Source organism: Monopterus albus, unplaced genomic scaffold, assembly GCF_001952655.1.
Source record: "Monopterus albus unplaced genomic scaffold, M_albus_1.0 scaffold45.1, whole genome shotgun sequence".
Lineage (NCBI taxonomy): Eukaryota > Metazoa > Chordata > Actinopteri > Synbranchiformes > Synbranchidae > Monopterus > Monopterus albus.
In genome coordinates, this window is record NW_018127925.1 from 2,556,108 (window position 1) to 2,575,601 (window position 19,494).

The following is a 19,494-nucleotide window of genomic DNA, read 5'->3' on the forward strand; positions in this document are numbered from 1 at the left end:
TTAGACAAGACAAGTAGATGACAGTGCCTCATCAAAGCTTTGGATTGGCAGCCTGGGCCAAGTGGGGCTGTTGACAAGCGAGGGCAGCGAAAGCAGAGGAGGAGCAGAAAGAGCAAAACAGAAAGAGCAACAACAGAAATCCCTGCCATAATTCCCCAAGATGTAATCCACTGGGTTTAATGGTATGTGTGGATTATACAGTTATCAATGCTCATCCCTGCTCTCATACTGCTGTGTGTGTGTGTGTGTGTGTGTGGAGTTCTGCCAGCTTACATAGAAGGACCAACAATGCTACACCCCCGTTCTCTACCATATAACTACATATCACAGCCAATTCTGAATAACGACTATCCTATTCATTGCAGCAGATCCCACAATCAGTCCTGATCTGAAGACAGCCCCCAACACACACACACACACACACACACACACACACACAAACAAACAACACACTGCCCCTCATCTCTCTAACTTGCCAAATATACTATAAACAAAACTGGGGGTGCTTGTTCTCACTTTATAATGAACTGGCCCAAGCAAGAGTGATCAAAACTCTCATAAGCTTTTTTTTAAAGCATAAAACTCAAGGGAGGGTATTTAAAGGTTTGTCTCTGGTAGAAACAAAATTCCACATCTAATTCACTACTTCAGATCAACTAATATTGCACACAGACCACACACATCCTCTCTCTCTCTCTCTCTCTCACACACACACACACACACACACACTGTATGAAGGGATCAAGCTAGAGGTTGAGAGCACAGAGCAGAGTATTTCGCAAGCAGCAACCTCTGAGGCTGAGAAATGAAGCCAATGCCGAAGTGCCAAAACCTGCAGTTCCTCGACTGGCCACTTGAGGCTGGCTCCAAAAGGGAGTCAGCCTCCATAGAGTCTCAGGTTAAAATATCAAAACCTTACAGCAGAAATAAACATGTTTACAGCCTGGTACAAAAATGATTTTGGTCTCTATAGCTAATTTCCCCTTCATTGACAACAGTGGGGTTTTATATAACTTGCCCGTTTAGATTTTATTGAGGCTAAAAGTTATTCATCATTACGGGTGTGGTCGCTTCGAATGACAGGCAGGAGGGTCCCTCCACAGGTGGCTAGCTGTTAGCTGTCTAGACAGCTCCACTCACACACCACCTCTTTGCCCATTTTTGGATGAGCCGTAGCAGGCGGAGTGAAGCATGACACGATGACAGCCACACTTGAGCTTCAAAACTGCTCTTTAGAGAACCAATGAGTGATGTAGGTAGGTTTGTCCATCTTTTCTATACAGTCAGTGGTATTTCATATAAGGTTAACCCACATCTACCAGATTTCCAAGGTCTGTCCTCTGCTGTTGCAAGCATGTAGGGAACAAGTTTAAACTACAGTAAGGATGCACTGATAGACTGAAATGTTAAAAAAACTAAACAAGAACGTGTTGTTAACTCCTTTGACTGCTAGTTTAGAAACATTTCCCAGTAGGGGTTTTAGCCCAAAGCAGTTCAACACAAGCACCACTGAGAATCAGATCAAGAGAGGTTCATGACTATGAACAGAGCTGATTGCATCTGGGATTGGCTTTAGCTTTGTCCATGGGTTCAGACTGAGGGGGACAGGTTATAAAATAGAATAGGCTTTATCATTACACAGTCATGTGCAACAAAATTATCCTTTTGTAACAAGGGAAAATGCTCAAGACATCAGAAAAACATACCGTCACCATCAGCAGATCAAGACATCTTTCTTTGAAGCTACAACACACACTAATTCATTGTGTACAGACAATAAAACAAATGTACATTTACCAAACATGTGTTTTGCAGATGTAGTAGGTATGAAAAAGGCCCTGTTCTGTGTGTTTATACATATGAGTGAGCGAGAAAGAGAGAGAGCAAGGGAAACATGGAGAGACAAGAAATACCTGAAGAAGGCAAATATATGAGCAGAAGAAAGAAGGGAAATTAAATGATCATTAATTCTCCAACAGCAATTCCCTCTTCTCGGCATGAGGAGATGAAAGAGGAGCAATGTACTTTTTATTTATTTCTCCTTAAACACACAGCTGGAGTTCTAGTCTGGGAGACGAGGCCCTGGCTGGGAGGAGACCGGTATCTAGGGGCCCCTTATTGCCTGGTTTACTAATTAGATAGAAAAATGCAAGACTGAGCCAATGGTGGACTAATTAACTGTTTATTTCTCTTCACTCCTCTGCTGGAACCACTAGGTTTGGGCTGACTGATGCAGAGGGAGAGAGAGAAAAGAGCTGGGTGTGGCATCTTGGAGAAATGAACAGTTCTGATGGGTGTAAATGTGTGTGTGCGCCTGTGTGTAAGCGGGTGCCCATGAGAATGACTGTGGATGGATGCCTCTGTCAACAGCCCCCTGGGCCACACAGAGGAGGGCTGTGTGACTTGTTATGTCTGAGGACATGCAGTGAATAAGAAGACAAGAAGTGACAGTCAGGTAAGATGAGGAGATGTAGACATTTGAAGACAGGGGGACATAAGCACTAAGAATACAGTCTATGCTGGGAAGAAGTGACCACATGGGCTCAGAGCCAACGTAGACAAATCCTCTGGCTGATTTATATGTTGCAATTACAGCAGTGGTAAAGTCAAACTAAACAAATCTGAACAAGTGGAAGTACACGTTTGGTTTAATCATGGTCGACCCTTTATGACAGACTGGTAGTCTGTGTGAATGTTTAAGTTATTCAGTCTCAAAATGCCAGTTTTAAATTGGTTATGACACAGACCACTGTCTTTTAACTGACTTGTCACAATTTTGTATGACTTCCCTTGTGACTCGCTTGACTCTCACCACAGTAACGTGGAACTTGTTTGAGACTGAAGGTTAAGTCTTGTGACTTGCACATGTGTGACTTAGTCCCATCTCTGGTAGAAAGACATTCAGCCTGCTATTAAAACTAAACAAAATTAAATTAAAATTTGTAAGTTTTAGGTAATAACATACTGCTTGTCAGACCACCATTAACCTTGCTGTTAAAAAGGTCTAATTCTTTATAGACATCACAGTGTTGCACAGGTTTATCGGTAAAATGCCACCACAGTAATAGCACCTTGTTTACTTCACTCCACAACCATAATTCATCTAGACTGTAAGTCTAATGACTCTTCAAGTAGAGAAAGCCTGAGAAAGAAAGCAAGAGAATGAGAGTGGGAGACAGAAGCATGTAACAGGAGAAAGAACAGAGAAGTAATAAGCTTAGCGTGTGTGTTCGACTGGACAGGGTAACACAGGCAATCTGTAGAAAATTAGGACTCCATTAGAAGTTTGAAACAATTTATGACTTCCATCTGTTCCTGAGGCCTGGAATGTGAGATTGGAGACGACAGGTGTCTAAATGTTTATCAGCCGCGCTGCGTTTATTCCTGTGCCTCTGAATTAGGAGGAAAAATGACCCACACTAATCTAATTCAAACTAACATTCACTTTGAAAGGTTGCCGGTGTGGTAGGAGTAAAACACATGCTGTTTGAAACCACTGGAGTCAGTACAGTGTGTGCCTTGGCAAGTAGGGTTCAACTCTTCAGCCCCATAAGGATAAAAACACATGTAAGCACGTGCACATGCTAATGCATGAGTCTTATAAAGGAAGGTCATAGTATGTTATTAGGTAATCAGGGTGTTAAAAATATGTTGAAAGGTAATTCCAGATTTGAAATTACTATTATGTTAATAATTAGTCATATATATATATAATAAGTTATCCAATCCAGGGTTTCTGACCATTAGGAACATTCAGTTGTATTTCCAGGGATGCAAATCTGTTCTAATTCAGAAAAATGCCTGCTGTCTCTGAGTGAGGATTAGCCACATAATCAAACAAACAATTCAATAGGTCGCCAGGTATCAACAAATCCTCCAACCTATACGACCCATATGGTCATTTGTCCCTTCCCTCTCATACAACCCATCGGCGCATCTCCTGAAACAGCACTCAAAAACATTATATATATATAGTATTTCCTGATATCATCTCAGTAGATGGTGCGGTATGGCTGCTAACCTGATTAGTCCATAATGTTAACACATACAGTATGTTATAAAAAAGTTCATGAGTAATTTTATATAAGCAAAATATCATCGAAAATATCTAAAACTAATATACAGTACATCCACCAGCCATAACATTATGACCAAGTGAAGTGAATAACATTTATTATCTCGTTACAATGACACCTGTCAGTGTGTGGGGTGAATTAGGCCGCAAGTGAACATTCAGTCCTCGAAGTTTATGTGTTGGAAGCAGGAAAAACAGCCATGCATAAGGACCTGAGTGACTTTGAGCAGGGCCAGACTGTGATGTCTGCCGACTGGGTCAGATCATCTCCCACACTGCAGGTCTTGTTCCTGGTCTGCAGTGGTTAGTATCTACCAACACTGTCTAAGGAAGGACAAACAGCAAACCGGTGACATGGATGCCAAAGGCTCACTGATGGACATGGGAGGCAAAGGCTAGCCCACATTGTCCAATCCCACAGAAGAGCACAAATTGCTGGAAAACTTAATGCTGTTTCGGATAGAAAGATGTCAGAACACATAGTGCATCACTGCTTACTGTGCAAGGGGCTGCGTAGCCACAGACCAGTCAAAGTTGGATGTTGACCCCTGTCCACCACCCAAAGTGTCCATCAGATCACATTTTCTTTTATGTCATGTGGACAGCCGAGTGTGTGCTCATTGCTTGCCTGGGGAAGAAATGGCACCAGGATGCACAATGGGAAAAAAGCAAGCTGGTGGAGGCAGTGTGATGCTTTGGGCATTGTTCATGTGAATGTTATTTTGACACATACCACCCACCTAAACACTGCTGCAGACCAAGTAACACCCCTTCATGGCAACAATATTCCCTGATGGCAGTGGCCTCTTTCTCTGGAGCACTTTTCCTCTGAGCCACTGTTCTGCTGCTGTACCATACACATATACAGTATATGGGATAAGGATGCTCTCAATGGAGCACCAATAAAAGGACACCAGCAGTCTCTGGGAGATGTTGTTCTTCCCGAGCACCCATAAGAAGTACAGTCTCTGCTTGGCCTTTTTAAGCAGTCCAGAGGTATTCACACCACTGGTCAGATCCTCCTTAATGTGGACTCTCAGAAAGCAGAAGGCCGGCACCCTCTCCACACGGTCCCCGCTGATATACAGTGGCAAGATGTCTGGTTTCTTTCTCCTGAAATCAACAATGACCTCCTTAGTCATTGAGGTATTAAGGAGCAGATTGTTCTCTCTGCACCACACTATGAGCCTCTCCACCTCATCCCTGTAGGCAGTCTCATCCCTCCCAGAGATAAGCCCCACCACCGTGGTGTCATCAGCAATTTTTACAATGGTGTTACCATGGTGGGCGGGGGTGCAGTCGTGGGTGTACTGGGTGTAGAGCAGGGGGCTCAGCACACAGCCTTGTGGGGAACCAGTGCTGAGGCTGAGAGCTGTGGATGTGTGTGCCCATTCTCACCCTCTGGCTGCGTCTGGACAGGAAGCTCCCCCATGTGCAGGTGGGATATGGAATTCCCAGGTCCACCAGCTTGGTGTTGAATGCAGAGCTATAATCCACAAAGAGCAGCCGTGCATAGGCTATGGCGTCCTCTGTGGATCTATTTGCCCTGTATGCAAACTGTTGTGGGTCAGATGTTGGTGGGAGGAATGACATAATGTGTCCCCGCACCAGTTTCTCAAAACACTTCATCACCACTGGAGTGAGTGCAACTGGCCGGTAGTCATTGAGGCTGGTTATGTTGGGTTTCTTAGGCAGGGGAACTAGGATGGAGGACTTCAGGCACGGTGGGACAGTAGACTGGGCCAGAGACTGGTTGAAGATACTGGTGAAGACTCCAGCCAGCTGGTCCGCACAGCCCTTCAGTACACGTCCAGGGATGCCGCCCGGTCCAGCAGCCTTCCTCGTGTTTACGGCCCACAGCGAGCACCTCACCTCATGATCCCCTACTGTGAGGGTGGGGCCACTGTGGGCCGCAGGGTGAAGTTTGGCCGTGTCTGGTTGCTCTGCCTCAAAGCGGGCAAAAAAGAGGTTCAACTGCTCTGCCAGCAAGGCGTCACCTTCAGCCGCACCAAGGTTATTCCTGTGGTTGTTAAAATGCTGGACTCCCTGCCACACCTGCCTGCTGTTGTTGCTGTCCAGATGGTCTTCAATACTCCTCCTGTAGTCCAATTTGGCCTTTCTGATGCCTCTCTTGAGGTTAGCTCGGGCCACACTGTAGAGAGACCTGTCGCCTATCCTGAAGGCTGTGTTCGTCTCTCTCAGCAGCCGCTTGACCTCCCAGTTCACCCAGGGCGTCTGGTTGGGGTAGACCCTGATGCGTTTGTCCACAATAACAATGTCTATGCAGTTCTTAATATAACACAGAACACTGTCTGTGAACACCTCCAGGTCTGGATGTTCTGAAACCTCCAAGTTGGTCCTATCAAAACAGTCCTGTAGCTGTTGTGAGGCACCATCAGGCCATGTTTTTACAATCCTTGTGATGGTAGGAGCAGTTTTCCTGAGGGGGGCAAACGCAGGAAGTAGAAACAGGGACAAGTGCTATCATGGTGCTGTACTGTGTAGCCTGCTAACTTGATAGCAGAGTCCGGAATGTGTGGATGAAGCCAGGTCTCTGTGATCAGCAGAATGCAACTGTCCATCATGTAACTGGTTGCAACCTGCAGCCTCAAATCATCCATCTTACTAACAAGTGCTCTGGTGTTTGTCAGAAAAAGGCTGGGAAGTGGTGGTCTATGTGGCTGCCTCTATAGCCTAGCTAACGCTCCGGCCCTGCAGCCTTGCTTCTGCTTCCTCCCCCTGCGGCACCTTCATGTCCTTGCCGTGGGGATGGTAATCCACGGAGAACCTGGGCTCCTCGCTATGTCCACTGGTATCCTGTGTGAGCAGAGAAACTCAGCTGTAACTCTCTGCTCGTAGCAAGCTGCTATCTTCAGGAGATCACGCCGACTATAGGTGTTGTTCGCCCAGCAAAATGTACACAGTATGGAAAACACGTACACAAACCACCAAACAAAACACCGACTGAAGGAGCACTGAGCTGCTGCAACAGCATGCGCCACCATCTTGCTCATCAAGTCTCATCCATGGAGTCCCCACCTCACATCTTCTACTGCTGACGTCTTGATGCCAGATACCAAAGGACACCTTCAGGGGTCTTGGGGAGTCCATGCCTTGATGGGTCAGAGCTACACAATATTAGGCAGGTGATCATACTGTTATGGCTGATCGGTGCACAGTACATTCTTAGCCTTTGTTACAAGAAAGCCCTTAAGTCATTTAGCACTGTAATGAGTTCTCCTGCTAAAATGAAAACACAACTCACAAATATACTAATGACCTGAAATTACTTTTCTTCTGCAAAGCCCTTGTTTAGTAGTTTTGGTAGTTGGTTAACAGCAAATTAGTGGGTACAACTACATTTTGTTATAGCCTGCAACTGAAAGAGTCACTGGCATTAGTGTAACCAATGCAAAGTCTGAAGCAGTGTAAGTGGTTTAAATGTTTATGAAATACTTTTCAAGTGCAAGCGGGAGATTCATGGGAAATGCTCATACAGTGCATAATCATGCCTCCGTCTGCTCAGGCTACAACGGCATAAAACATTTAATCTGGGATGAACACTTTCTATCACTTTCTCTCTCTCTTTGCACCCTCTCCCTCTAAATACTCACCCATTTCCTCCCTCCCAGTACCCGCCAACTTCCTTTCTCTCTGTCACTATCTTGTTCTGCGACTGCCAGAAACCACAATCATAAAATTATTAAAATGCTGTTTGGCTGCCATTAATCAGCAGTGGTGATAAATCCTTGTGTGGGAAGTGACAGAGCATTAGTCACACACCTCTTAGCTTCAACAGACAGAGAGTAATGAGGCACGGGCCGGACCGGGTCAATCATAAACTCATCAAATGCGTCATTTAATTTCTTCATTTAGACAAACACAATTTGTTTATGGGAAAGATATCAGGTGTTGTGGAATGAGAAATGGCGCTGAAACGCTGCTACATTAATCAGGGCTTGATTACACGCGAGTCTGCGGTTGTTTATCCTAATTTCATTCATTTCCATCAACAAAGCAAACACAGACGAACACAGCCATTAGCGATGGTTGGGGATGGCACAATTACAGCCTCGTATTAAATAAAGTGATGATGAATGGTCCAATACAAACTAAAACAAAGGGGTTTTTATTACTTCAAATCCATCCCAGCCCTTGCCTTCCTATGTGTGTCTGTGGAGCCTCGCTGTGTGAAAGCGGAGAAGAAGCAGTTTCAACCTTACAAATAGAGGAGGCCAGATTGATGAGTGAAAAAAGAATGAATTCAAAACTGAGAGAAATACTGACTCCTTTGAAATGACAGTGGGTGAGCTTGTTATAAAAGCAGCTAAACCCATTACAGTAACACAAAGAGACACACATGTATGTATGCTGGAGTATACTTGCCACCCCAACACACACACACACACTACAGAAGCTGATAAAGATGAAAATAGTAGCAGCAAAGTTTCTTGATCATGTAAAGCTTCAAGAAGCTAACCAGAGAGTTTTCAGCTTCTTGATGCACCCCAGCAGGCAGCCTGTGCAACTGTACATGGTGTCAGTGTTGTTCTCTCTCCACCGCAGACTGTTAGCCATAACAACATTCAACACTGTCTTACAGAGGGTTGTAAAATTAATTATGTTTAAAACAGTAGTTGTACATTTTAAGAATTATGCTTATTCCTTCCCTTGCCTGCTCCAGGCTATGAACCAATACTGGCACAAAACCACATAACCCCCTGTGAAATGCAACCTGCTGTATTTACATGTGGGTTTCTGTGCTGATTCTGTGCAGATATACAGTGTTAATCTGTGAGCTTTAGACAGATTTGTTAGCTTTGAACAAAGCCAGGTTAGTTGTTTCCAGTCCTTGTGCTAAGCTAAGCTAACCACTGCTGGACACAAATGTGGTATCATTCTCATCTAACTTTTGGCAAAAAGTGAATAAACAAAATGTTTGACTCTTCCTCTAAGGTGCCTGAAGCTGGGATAATTGATCCAAAAAAATAAAAAGTAAAAATTTTGGGCAGACACCCTTCCTCAGTGTGCAAACCAGCAATGACACTGCACCTAAGCACCAGTGAACTATATAGCCCAATCAAGCACAACAGTGTATCCAATAAGAAGACTCATAAATAACATGGTCATCAAAAAATACCAGACAAACCTAATATCACAAATTCATTATAAGAATCAAGACAAATTAAAATTCGTCGTTCAGACCAGATGGCATTAATGGTGAAACCAGAAGCACTCCTCTTGTAGTAACTTCTAATGTAACCTGGGTAAAAATACTATGTATTATAGTTAAACATCCTTAGAAAGTGGGCTTGCTTTTGAGCAATAGTTACTATAAATAAGTTGATTTCATAAAATGAATATGGTTAAAAGCTTTATGGAGATTTATTTCATGTTATTTCGAAGGTTCAAGGAAGTGTGTGTAAAATATCATTATTGGTCATCCATTGGTAAAGGTAGTTACACGCTGGGAAAAGGAGAGAAGAAGAAAAAGGAAGCCGGGGAAAGGGTATTTATGTTCATAAATTCAAGCTTTTAGACGTTACTTTGCTTTACCAACAAAGTAAACCACATGGACATTTCAATAAATAAACTACAAAAGGAGTGTTACATGTGATTCTCCCCCTGATGGCAATATTTCTGCCAGCTGCAGGATGCACATAAGCATTACTTCTCGTCATAAAGATACATTGTATGAGAAGGAAAATTGCCACTAGGCACTTGGCCAGAACATGCATGGAAATAGGAGGTGTGTCTGATTTAACCATCTCTAATATTCGACACCGTCTTGTAACAAAACTTGGGTGAAACCTCAAACGATTTCCCAATATGAGGATGAGATACCAATATGTGCCAGTGTTAAAGAATAATGCTTTTAACAGGTTGAGAAATAGGGCTGTATGTTGATTTATGAGTGTGCTTATTGGATACACTGTTGCTCTTCATTGGCTTATAAAGTTCACCCAAGTATAGGTACAGTATTGTTGCTGGCCTGCATGCTGAGGAAGGGTGTCTGCCTGAAACGTCCATGCTATGTAAGAATAAATTATCTATTCATTGGAACACTGTCCTATTTTTCATTATTACACAGATTTTTTTAAGGATTCAGCACCCAATTATATAAACTGGGTTGAGCATGTTTTCCCATCATCATTCAACTGACAATTAAATCCATTAAACCCATGCAGAAATATTTACAAATGCACAAACTCCGAACATGGTGCAATCATGTCACAGCACAGCCTGTTAGAAGATTCACATCCCTTCCATGCCTTTCTCTAACAAAAGTATCTGAGTGACAAATACCAAATAGTGAGAATTCAATAAAACTGTTGTTTACCATATACAGTGTCTTTACTCTTTCCTTCGCATCTCTCTCACTCTGCGTTCTTTGCATTCAGCCTCCCTCTCCACACCCTCCTGGAAAAAAGCCTTGAGCGCCTGCCAACGGTCCAAGGTAATTAAATTACTTAGCAAAGTTTACTTAACAGTAAACGGTTAGAAAAATTTAAGGTGATTGCAAATTTGCTTTCATTTCACTTCAATGGCTGGCCTGTTTAAGGCTCGTCTGCAAATAATTAGCACATACATTTGCATCAAAATCGTTTATACCATATGTTGCAAAATTATGGAAAGCAGCAAATTAAAAATATTCTTTTTTCTGTTATGGAAATGTCTACATGTTGAGAGGACAGAGAGAGAAGCAAAAAGACGAAAAGAGAGGGAGAGATAGGAAGGCAGAGGGAGGGAGGGAAAGATATCACCATGTGTCTCCAAACAGCGACAACAAGGGGAGGAGGAGGAGGGCGCAAAAATGATTCAGTTTGGATTTCAACATACTCATAACGGTCTTTTTCAAGAGCCCACCAGATGCTGTTTGAAATCTGCCCACAGAAGAAAAACAAAGCCATCTCAATCTCTCACTCTCCCTCTCTCTCTGTCTCTCTCTCTCTCTGTCTCTCTCTCCGTCTCACACACACACAGAATCAGAGAACTTCCTCTAAGTGGTTGACATCCTCTCTCTAGTACAGTATATATTGTTCCCTAAAGCAAGGCGAGGAAGGTTGTTTACTAATTTGATGAGCACTTTCAGACTTGAGACCTTGAGTCTCAAAAAAAATGACAACTATTACTGAAATAACAACAGACAACAAAACATAAAAACAGTAAACATCTGCCCATGTAAGAAACTGTCACTGATTTTAGAGAATTACAGATATTGACTATTTAAGCAACTAACAGACTGTAATTGTATGCTCAACAAAAGGTCAGAAATAAGTCTTCAACTGCAAAACACAAAAATATTTAATTTACAAAAGCAGTAAATTCCTACATGTGAGACGCATTACTGCTTGCAAAATGACATAAATGATTATTTGACAATCAAAAATTGATTCATTTTCTGAATAAATAAATCCCTTATTTAGATTAGGGCCATTACTTATTTTATTAAATAATCTTTTAGTTTGTTGATTGTTTGGTTATAAAATGTCAAGTAGTAAAAAATGTTTAGCACTTTTTCAAATGCCCTGAATTGCATGTTTGTCTGATGTCAACAGTCCAAACATATTTTGCTAAATATTATAAACGTTTTCCAGTTTTGTTGTAAAATTTTGTTGCAGCTCAAATTGTAATGTCCTGTCCTGCAGCTAAAGAACTTAAGGCTGGGAAAATGAGAGGGGTGAGGGCAGTACAGTATCACCAGCCTGCTACAGGAAAGAGAGAACCAAGGCGCAGCTGAACCTTTGTTTATTATACCCATAAAACAAACCAAAAATCAATTGTACATAAACCTTTGATCCGTGCAGTGCCACCGACAGGCACCTCTGAACTGAAAGGCTTACTTCTTACTGAAAGGAATAAAATGGCACAGAGAGGTACAGAGGAACACAGACATCCATTTCAAACACAGCCTTCCTTTAAAATCACATGCACCTTTAAAACCACAAACAGACTTCTTTGGAGAGGGTCGGAGCATTAGCTTGAGGCAAAGAGCTCTTACTATGAAGCATGGCTCTCTAACGGAGCTCGACAAACCCCTCCATCCATCCATCCCTCTGATCTGGAGGTCAGTCATTCTGCCACCAGCACCAGTCTGCTACTCAGTGAGCAGCAGGGGCTTCTGGATAAAAGCTTATTCAGGTATCTGGGTTCAGTGTAAGTGGAGGCCCCACTCTCTCTCTCTCTCTCTCTCTCTCTGTGTGAGACATAATTACGACTGTTGACTGGAACAGTGAGGTAATGGCACATAAATCCAACTGATCAATGGTTACAGAGACAAAATTACAGGACAGCACTTGACATTATTCTCCCAGAGGACAACAGGAGACATTCCTGCAGATGCAAAGGGGATTTCTGTTGCTGTTGTGTAACCGTTTCATTTATTTGAATAAGTTGGATTCTACCGCTACAATTCTAGCTTCATGCCACACAGGAAAAAAACAAACAGGAAATCCAAACTGGTATCAAACTAAATCCGTACAATGCAAATAACATGGAAGCATTTCTGCTGATTTATTAAACCGACGCTTTAAAAAAAAAACTGGTGTTTAAAAATAGATCCTTGGTAAAAAAAAGAAAAAGTTAATTATTGCAAATCTTTTCTATGGGCCAGCCTGTTGTAATAATTTGAGTTATGATAAGCTGTGTGTCTTCTGCTTGTTCTGATCAATGACTGAACCTTTACTGTTAAATCAGAAAATCCTAATTCAATAGCAGCAGCAATGCAAGACAAGGCAGTACGGTAAAAAAAGAATGAAGCTGTTTACATCCTCTGACTCAAAGATTCTCCGTTCTCATGACAGCAAAAACCATCATTTCAGTTCAAACTGCTTCCAGTGAAGTGTTGTCCTACTTTTGTTGTTACAATAACACATTTACAACAGGTAGTTAGGAGTTATTACCGGTAAACCCCATGTGCTTTTACAGAGGAAATTCCCTTTGAGATGAAGGTCACCACTAACTGGTGTTTGTGACAATCACTTTAGTCATGTCACAGAAATAGTGGTGCTTCGACCAGAATGATGGCGATGTGATGAAGATGGATAGTGTGCGATAACTGTATTCAGCAACTAAATCCCGCACTGCATTCCAGCGATGGCCACTAAATCTCAGGTAGATGACAATAAAGGTACAGAAGGAACAGATGAACAACTGGAAAAATGACAAAGGAAGAAAACAAGTGTATAGTGAAAAAAATATGTAGAAATGCCAGAGCCATATAAAGAACAGTCTCCTGTCCCCATCACCTCTTGTCCTGTCAGCACAAAGGGAGGCAGCCTCCTAAATGTGGTGCATTAGCCCTTTAGTTCCAGAGGGGGTAAGGTGACACCCTCCATGTATGTGGTCTGTTCAGCACACATCTGTCATCGCCTAAGGGGGTGGGCTGGGGCAGTGGAAGGGACAGCGGGAACTAGAAGACAGAGGAAAGCAGCGAAGAGCTTGAGAGAAAGGGTGTGTGTGTGTATGAGTGTGTGTGTGTGTGAGATAGAGTGAGCTTGTGTCTTCAGGACCCCTGCTGCAACAGAGAAGCCTAATGCCCTGTATTTACTGTAGAAGAATTAGTACTCTTACATGATGCTGCTAAGCTTGGCTGGTCACGCCCCCCCCCCCTTGCCTCTCTATGTCTGTCACTCAATCAGAGAGCATATAAACTGACAGAAAAGCACTTAAACACAAAAAGGAGAGACACACTCCTGCAGGCTTGTCCAGATACTAACATGCACCACCACAGACCTGCACACATTGTGTAAATGCCAGAAAGACTGATTAAAATAAATGTATCAAGATCATTTTTTTGTTTTGTTTGCTTACTGGCATTTATAGATGATACCGGTTGATTTTTAAACTGTATTAATGCATCTGTAACAAATTTATACAGAGGTAATGGTACTTGTTATTACAGCATTAATGATACTAAGCATATTTAAACTGCTACATTCAATGAGGCAGTTGACACCGCAATTTCAGTTCTCCTACAATTTACACATCTGTAAATCATTCTAAAAGTACAAACATTTTGTAAATGTGTTAATTTTGTTCAATATCCATTTTGAATTTGAACACCTGTTCATATGTTCTGACACTGTGACAGGAGAGACAGTTAGTCCCTAAACTATTAATCCAGTTTATTCTGTTTTATGCAGGGGACCCTGAGCAGCACCACTGTGGCTTCTCTTGGAGCATTAAAGCCTTTCACCACTGACCAACAATGAACTACACTACTGCAATACACAGTATTCCATATTCATATTAGAATGATGTAGCTTTATTTCCTCCCACAGTCCAAAGACATGCAGGTTAGGTTGACTGGCGACTCACTGGCTTCATCCGGAAGGGCATTCAGCACAAAACATGCCAATCTACAATGTTACAATGGTGAATTATCATCTTAGACATGACCTAAAGCTCAAAAAATGAGGTGTATGTATGTTCTAGTACTTCTATGCAGAAGTAACTCAGTTTATACACGTCTGGCAAACTCTCGCCTCCAAGACTTTTTTTAACAATAAAATAAAGTATGACGTGATAGTTTAAGGCTCTCCTTGAATGGTCATAATCTCCAGGCAGCTGCGCCTTCATGTGGGCTTGCTGACATCCACCGGGTTTTATCATTCTGAAGTAATTACACTATTTGGAGTTATGGTGGTGCAAATAGAGGTACACAACATTAAATAGCTGAAACTGAGCATGCCATGGGCTCTTTGAGTTACAAATCAAATACTGAGCTGTTCAACGTGATCACAATCATACTAAGAAATGCCCTAAATCAGAAATGTTCTTCATAACAACTCCTGCCAGGTGCCAAACCCAGACACGCCAACAGAGGAAGCTAATTCGTACCAGTGCACCCCTCCCAAGTTCAAGCCAATGATAAGATCTTAAGGATTGTTTGTTTTGCTGCTGTCAAAGGTTCAAATAGAGAGAAGACGGTGGTTTTGATGACCCTTGGCCCTGTGGTCCTTAGTGGGTGTTCTGCAAACACTCCCTATTGAAGTGTGGAAAAGAAGAGGCCTGCTGCTGTGCACAACGCTGACACTCATGAGTGGAAACAGACACTGCTATGAAAAGAGCCAAGAACCAAGCAAGTGGCTGAAAAGGAAAGAGTATAATGCACGTAAGGGCGTTGTGGTTCTCATGTGTGTGTGCGTGTGGAAGTATGTATGAATGAATGAAAGCAGTTTTTTGTGAGTGCTTTGGGTTTGAAAGCAAAGAAAACTACTACAGTGCATGTAAATTTGTGATGTTTGTGAGCACACAGTGTGTGTTGAGAGATGTGCAGGTGAATCAGGCACTGAATACAGAATAACAACAAACATGTGCTACTGAGAAGCAGTGAAATATGTCAAAGGCATTGAATACAGAATAACAACAAACGTGCTACTGAGAAGCAGTGAAATATGTCGGTTACGGGCGATACCGAGGGTGCCACACAGTAGGAACACTGCTGCGTTTTTCCCCACAAAATACCAGCTAAACCCAGCTGAACCTCCTCTTTCACGACAACATGCAGGAGAGCTCCCAACAACCTTGCCAGTGCATGCTAAGAAAAGGTTGCCTGCAGAGATAAAGAAAATAATCAAAGAAATGAAAAAATGAGTAAAGAAAAAAATTTGACTACATGTTGTACAGAAAATACAGGTGTTAACTGTGATTTTCTTACAGTAACAACCATCTTTAAATATTTCAGAATTAACAATGCAAATCATTTACTGTATATTCTATACTTCATACAGTCATGTACATGTATGAACTACTGAATATAAATAATGACATTGTGAACATCATCTTATTATTGATGAAATTATTAAATGATTGGTCTTGAAAATACAGAGTGTAGTGTGTGTATATGTGTGTGTGTGTGTTTGATATGTAGGCCAAGCAGGAAGTGACCCATAAACATATCTATCCAGCTCTTTCATTGGGGGCCAACCTAGCCCTCCCCACATGCACACACACACACACTCAAAGCCCCCAGTGAGCACTAAGCAGGCCAGCGGGCCAGCCGAGGGGGCTCATTACAGGTCCACAGAGCCCCCCACCACAAAGGCCTGAGCCGCTTTAGCCATCGGATGATCTGCTCTCTACTGACTAGAGAGAGTCCATAGACGGACAAAAGGAGGGAGAGAGGGAGGGGATGGGAGAGAAAGAGGTGGAGGAGTGCAGAGAGGAGGAGAGGACGGGGAGTCGCGGGCTTTAAGGATGTCAGGAGACCCCGAGAGAGAAAGCCTGGCGGGCACTCAGAGAGGAACGGAGGGAAGGAGGAGGAGGCTTAAGCTCCACATCTACGTCAGAACATTAACATTCACACAACCTCCCAACATCTGCTGCTTCCTCCTTGCCCTCCATCCCTCCCTCTTTCCATCCCTATCTCCCTCTGTCCGGTTACAACACTGGAACAAAGACAGTGAGATGAAGGAAGAATGAGAGGACAGACAGACAGAGAAGGACAAGAAAAAAGAAGAAATGTGAAATAGATGAGTGTAGAAGATTTAACAGCAAGGGTCTGAGGACTTAAGAAACAAGATTAATTATGCAAACTGTTTATATTATCAGTGTATTAGTAAATTAGCAATACATCAGTCCAATATAAACTACTTCTTCAAGTTAAAACCTGTTGTCTATTTGTCTTTGACTGTTGGTGGTTATGAGTGACATGATCGTGGGCACCTGAAGGCCTGACACAGGCCAGCCTTTGGAAGGAAAGAGAAGAAAACCAGAGACATGTCCGGCACATTAAACCCTGTCCTCTAGTCCTACGTCTTGTCCCGGGCCTGTGTCTGCACCAGTCTGTCCCAGTGCCCTCATAGCCACACAGTTTCATGATGCCTCATCGGCATTAGTACAACATGAGCCTGGAGGTGGCAGGGCAGGGAGTGTGTGACATACATTAGAAATCATGTCTGAGTAAAGAAGAACTTTCATTTTTCTAAACCGATTAAACATAAGTTAAACTGCCCCAACCCCAAACTCCCACATGTAAACTCTGCACAGTAAATTTAAAGTATGATGAAGTACGTAAAACATGCTTCATAAGGTTCAAATCAGTGAAATTACAGCAGGGGACTGCAGCATTGTCCTGTGGCCTACTATAAGGCTGGACAAGTCTTCAGTGAGGTAAGTGTGTGGCTGCTGAGTGCTTTATAGATGATGTATAGATGCCTGGTTCTTTCATATATTTCCTGTGGTGAAATTAGAGCCATGTTCTGAAGTGCTGGGCCGTGTATGCACACGTGTGTGTGTGTGCACATGACTGTAAACATGAAGACATCTTTCTCCATAGTCAATCTCTGCCTGTCACATCTGGCTTGCAACCCTACCCCTCGAATACACACTGGAATATATACACTGCGTGCATGGTGACATCTATGACTTATGTACTGGGAGGAGTGTTTGAAATTAAGCTGCAGTGAATATAGGCCCAGAAGCACCCTGCCTGTGGTGCTGTGTGCAGGGAGGGGTACTGGGAGTCTGGGTGCAGGAAAACAACCATGAAACCTGCCTGCACTGAGGTGTACTCACTGTATATGAAACTGTGGCTCATTCCCAAAATTTTAGTGGCAGGGCTGCATTATATGGCTTAAAAAAATTTAAGCTTGCTGCCCAATATACAACATGGGGCACAGAAGTGACATTAGAATAAAGTTTTCCTAATGAAAACAGTAATACATTTGAAGGGAGTAGTGTTGGGTTGACCTGTTTCATGGACAGAGTCAGTGGTAACCACAGGCTTGGAATGAAAGCCAGCAACTTGAAGTCTAAGGGTAAGTACTTTGACAGTGCCACTCATACTTGCACTAAGTGTCTACACAGTACAAAACGGGACAAGCTTCCAGTCATCAACATGCATAAAACTAAATAAATTACCAAATAATCCTTATAAAAATGAATTCAAATCACAGAGATTCACCTTGTAAATACTTGCTATAGTGCAAAGCCCCTGATGATGTCACAAGGGCATATTTATGAATGAAAAATGATGTAGATAAAGAAAATGCTACGTGGCATTTGTGTGTAGGTAAAGTGGTGGATCGACCATCTGACAACACCATAGTGATGTACAATTAATGCATCAGTAATTATAATCCAATAATTTAACATACACTATTCTGAAAATGAGTCACTCTGCATGAGTACTTTTACCTTCGGTACTTTAAGTGTATTTTACTGATGGTAAATTGTACTTTTACTACTAGCACCATTTGGAATGTACTTTTACGTGTAACTGTGTATTTCTACACTGTGGTATTGCTACTTCAGCTGAGTACAGTATGTCTTCCACCACTGCATGAAGCTGTGTGACCACAGCTGGGTAGTGTCAGGCCACGGCACTCACACTGAACAACACCGTGACATAGAGAGAAACACAATCAGCACCCACTTACCCACAGCCTGCAGGACCATGTGCATTCGAACTTTAGCCTGCTCCGCTGGAGTCTGCAGAAAAGTGACAAAGAGATCAAATACAATCGGTCAGTATTAACAGCAATAAGAGTGAGATATTAACTGGTTCCTATAAGGAGCGTGCCGTATTTCTCAGTCAGAGGTCAGGGGCAGCTCTTTACTTTACTTTGCCAGCCTGCTACTTAGGATATTATACAGGACAACCAGCTTCCATAATGACAACTTTATCTATCTAATCTAGCTCTAAAAGTGCTGTGTCCCTTAGGCTGAAATCTATTTTACCCACGATAATCTTACTGCAACCAGTGGAGTGAATGTTCCCTTAAACTGTCCTCATAAAGCACCAAGGGACAGATTCATCAAGCTACTAGTCTAGTCGTCTGTAAAAACCCTGCTAGTGAAAAGCAAAAAGCAACAACATCTCTGACACACCAGGGAGAATCAATGAGGAAGAGATAAAGAGAAATTTAGAGACAGAGAGAGAGGGAGGAGAAGAGAGAAAACAAAAGCTGCTGTAACAAGTCTTTGGAGAGTTGGATAAGAGGGCACAGGGAGCACGTTTTACAAAGATCACAGCAAAAGACTCAACATATTCCCCTTCCTGTCGTGTGTGTGTGTGTGTGCGCACCAGAAACGCTTAGAGGGCATGAATTGTGTGTGTGTGTGTGTGTGTGTGTATGTGTGTGTGTGTGTGTGTGTGTGTGTGTAGGTGGATGGGGGTGTTGTTTGACAGCTGTATTGCAAGGTGCAGCCCCTTTTCCTGACATGCCCTCAAAAGGGCCTTGCTGTAATTCCAATATCATTGCTATTAGATTTGAGGGCCTTAATTGTCAAGGAAGAATGATGACTACGACAGTGTGCAGAGCTATAAAAGGCGAGCGCGCTGCAGATTGCTCTCGAAGGTTTTTCTGGCGCTGCTGTGGCACGGCGGCCCTCGTTACCATGCAGCGGCAGCGACTGTGTGTAGGATTAGAGAGAAATTAAATGCTAATGGGGATGGGATCTGAATCCGCTGG

At 42.7% G+C, this 19,494-nt stretch overlaps 1 protein-coding gene across 1 annotated transcript in view; it reads right to left on the minus strand.

The window, feature by feature from the left end:
* The window catches only part of LOC109960239 (serine/Arginine-related protein 53-like), a 93,318-nt gene that overhangs the window by 42,796 nt on the left and 31,028 nt on the right, over positions 1 to 19,494 (minus strand). Inside the window, exon 3 of the mRNA XM_020600185.1 lies at positions 18,460 to 18,511. Within this exon, the coding sequence (XP_020455841.1) occupies positions 18,460 to 18,484 (25 nt within the window). The 5' untranslated portion in view covers positions 18,485 to 18,511. The remainder of the gene's footprint in view (positions 1 to 18,459; positions 18,512 to 19,494) is intronic.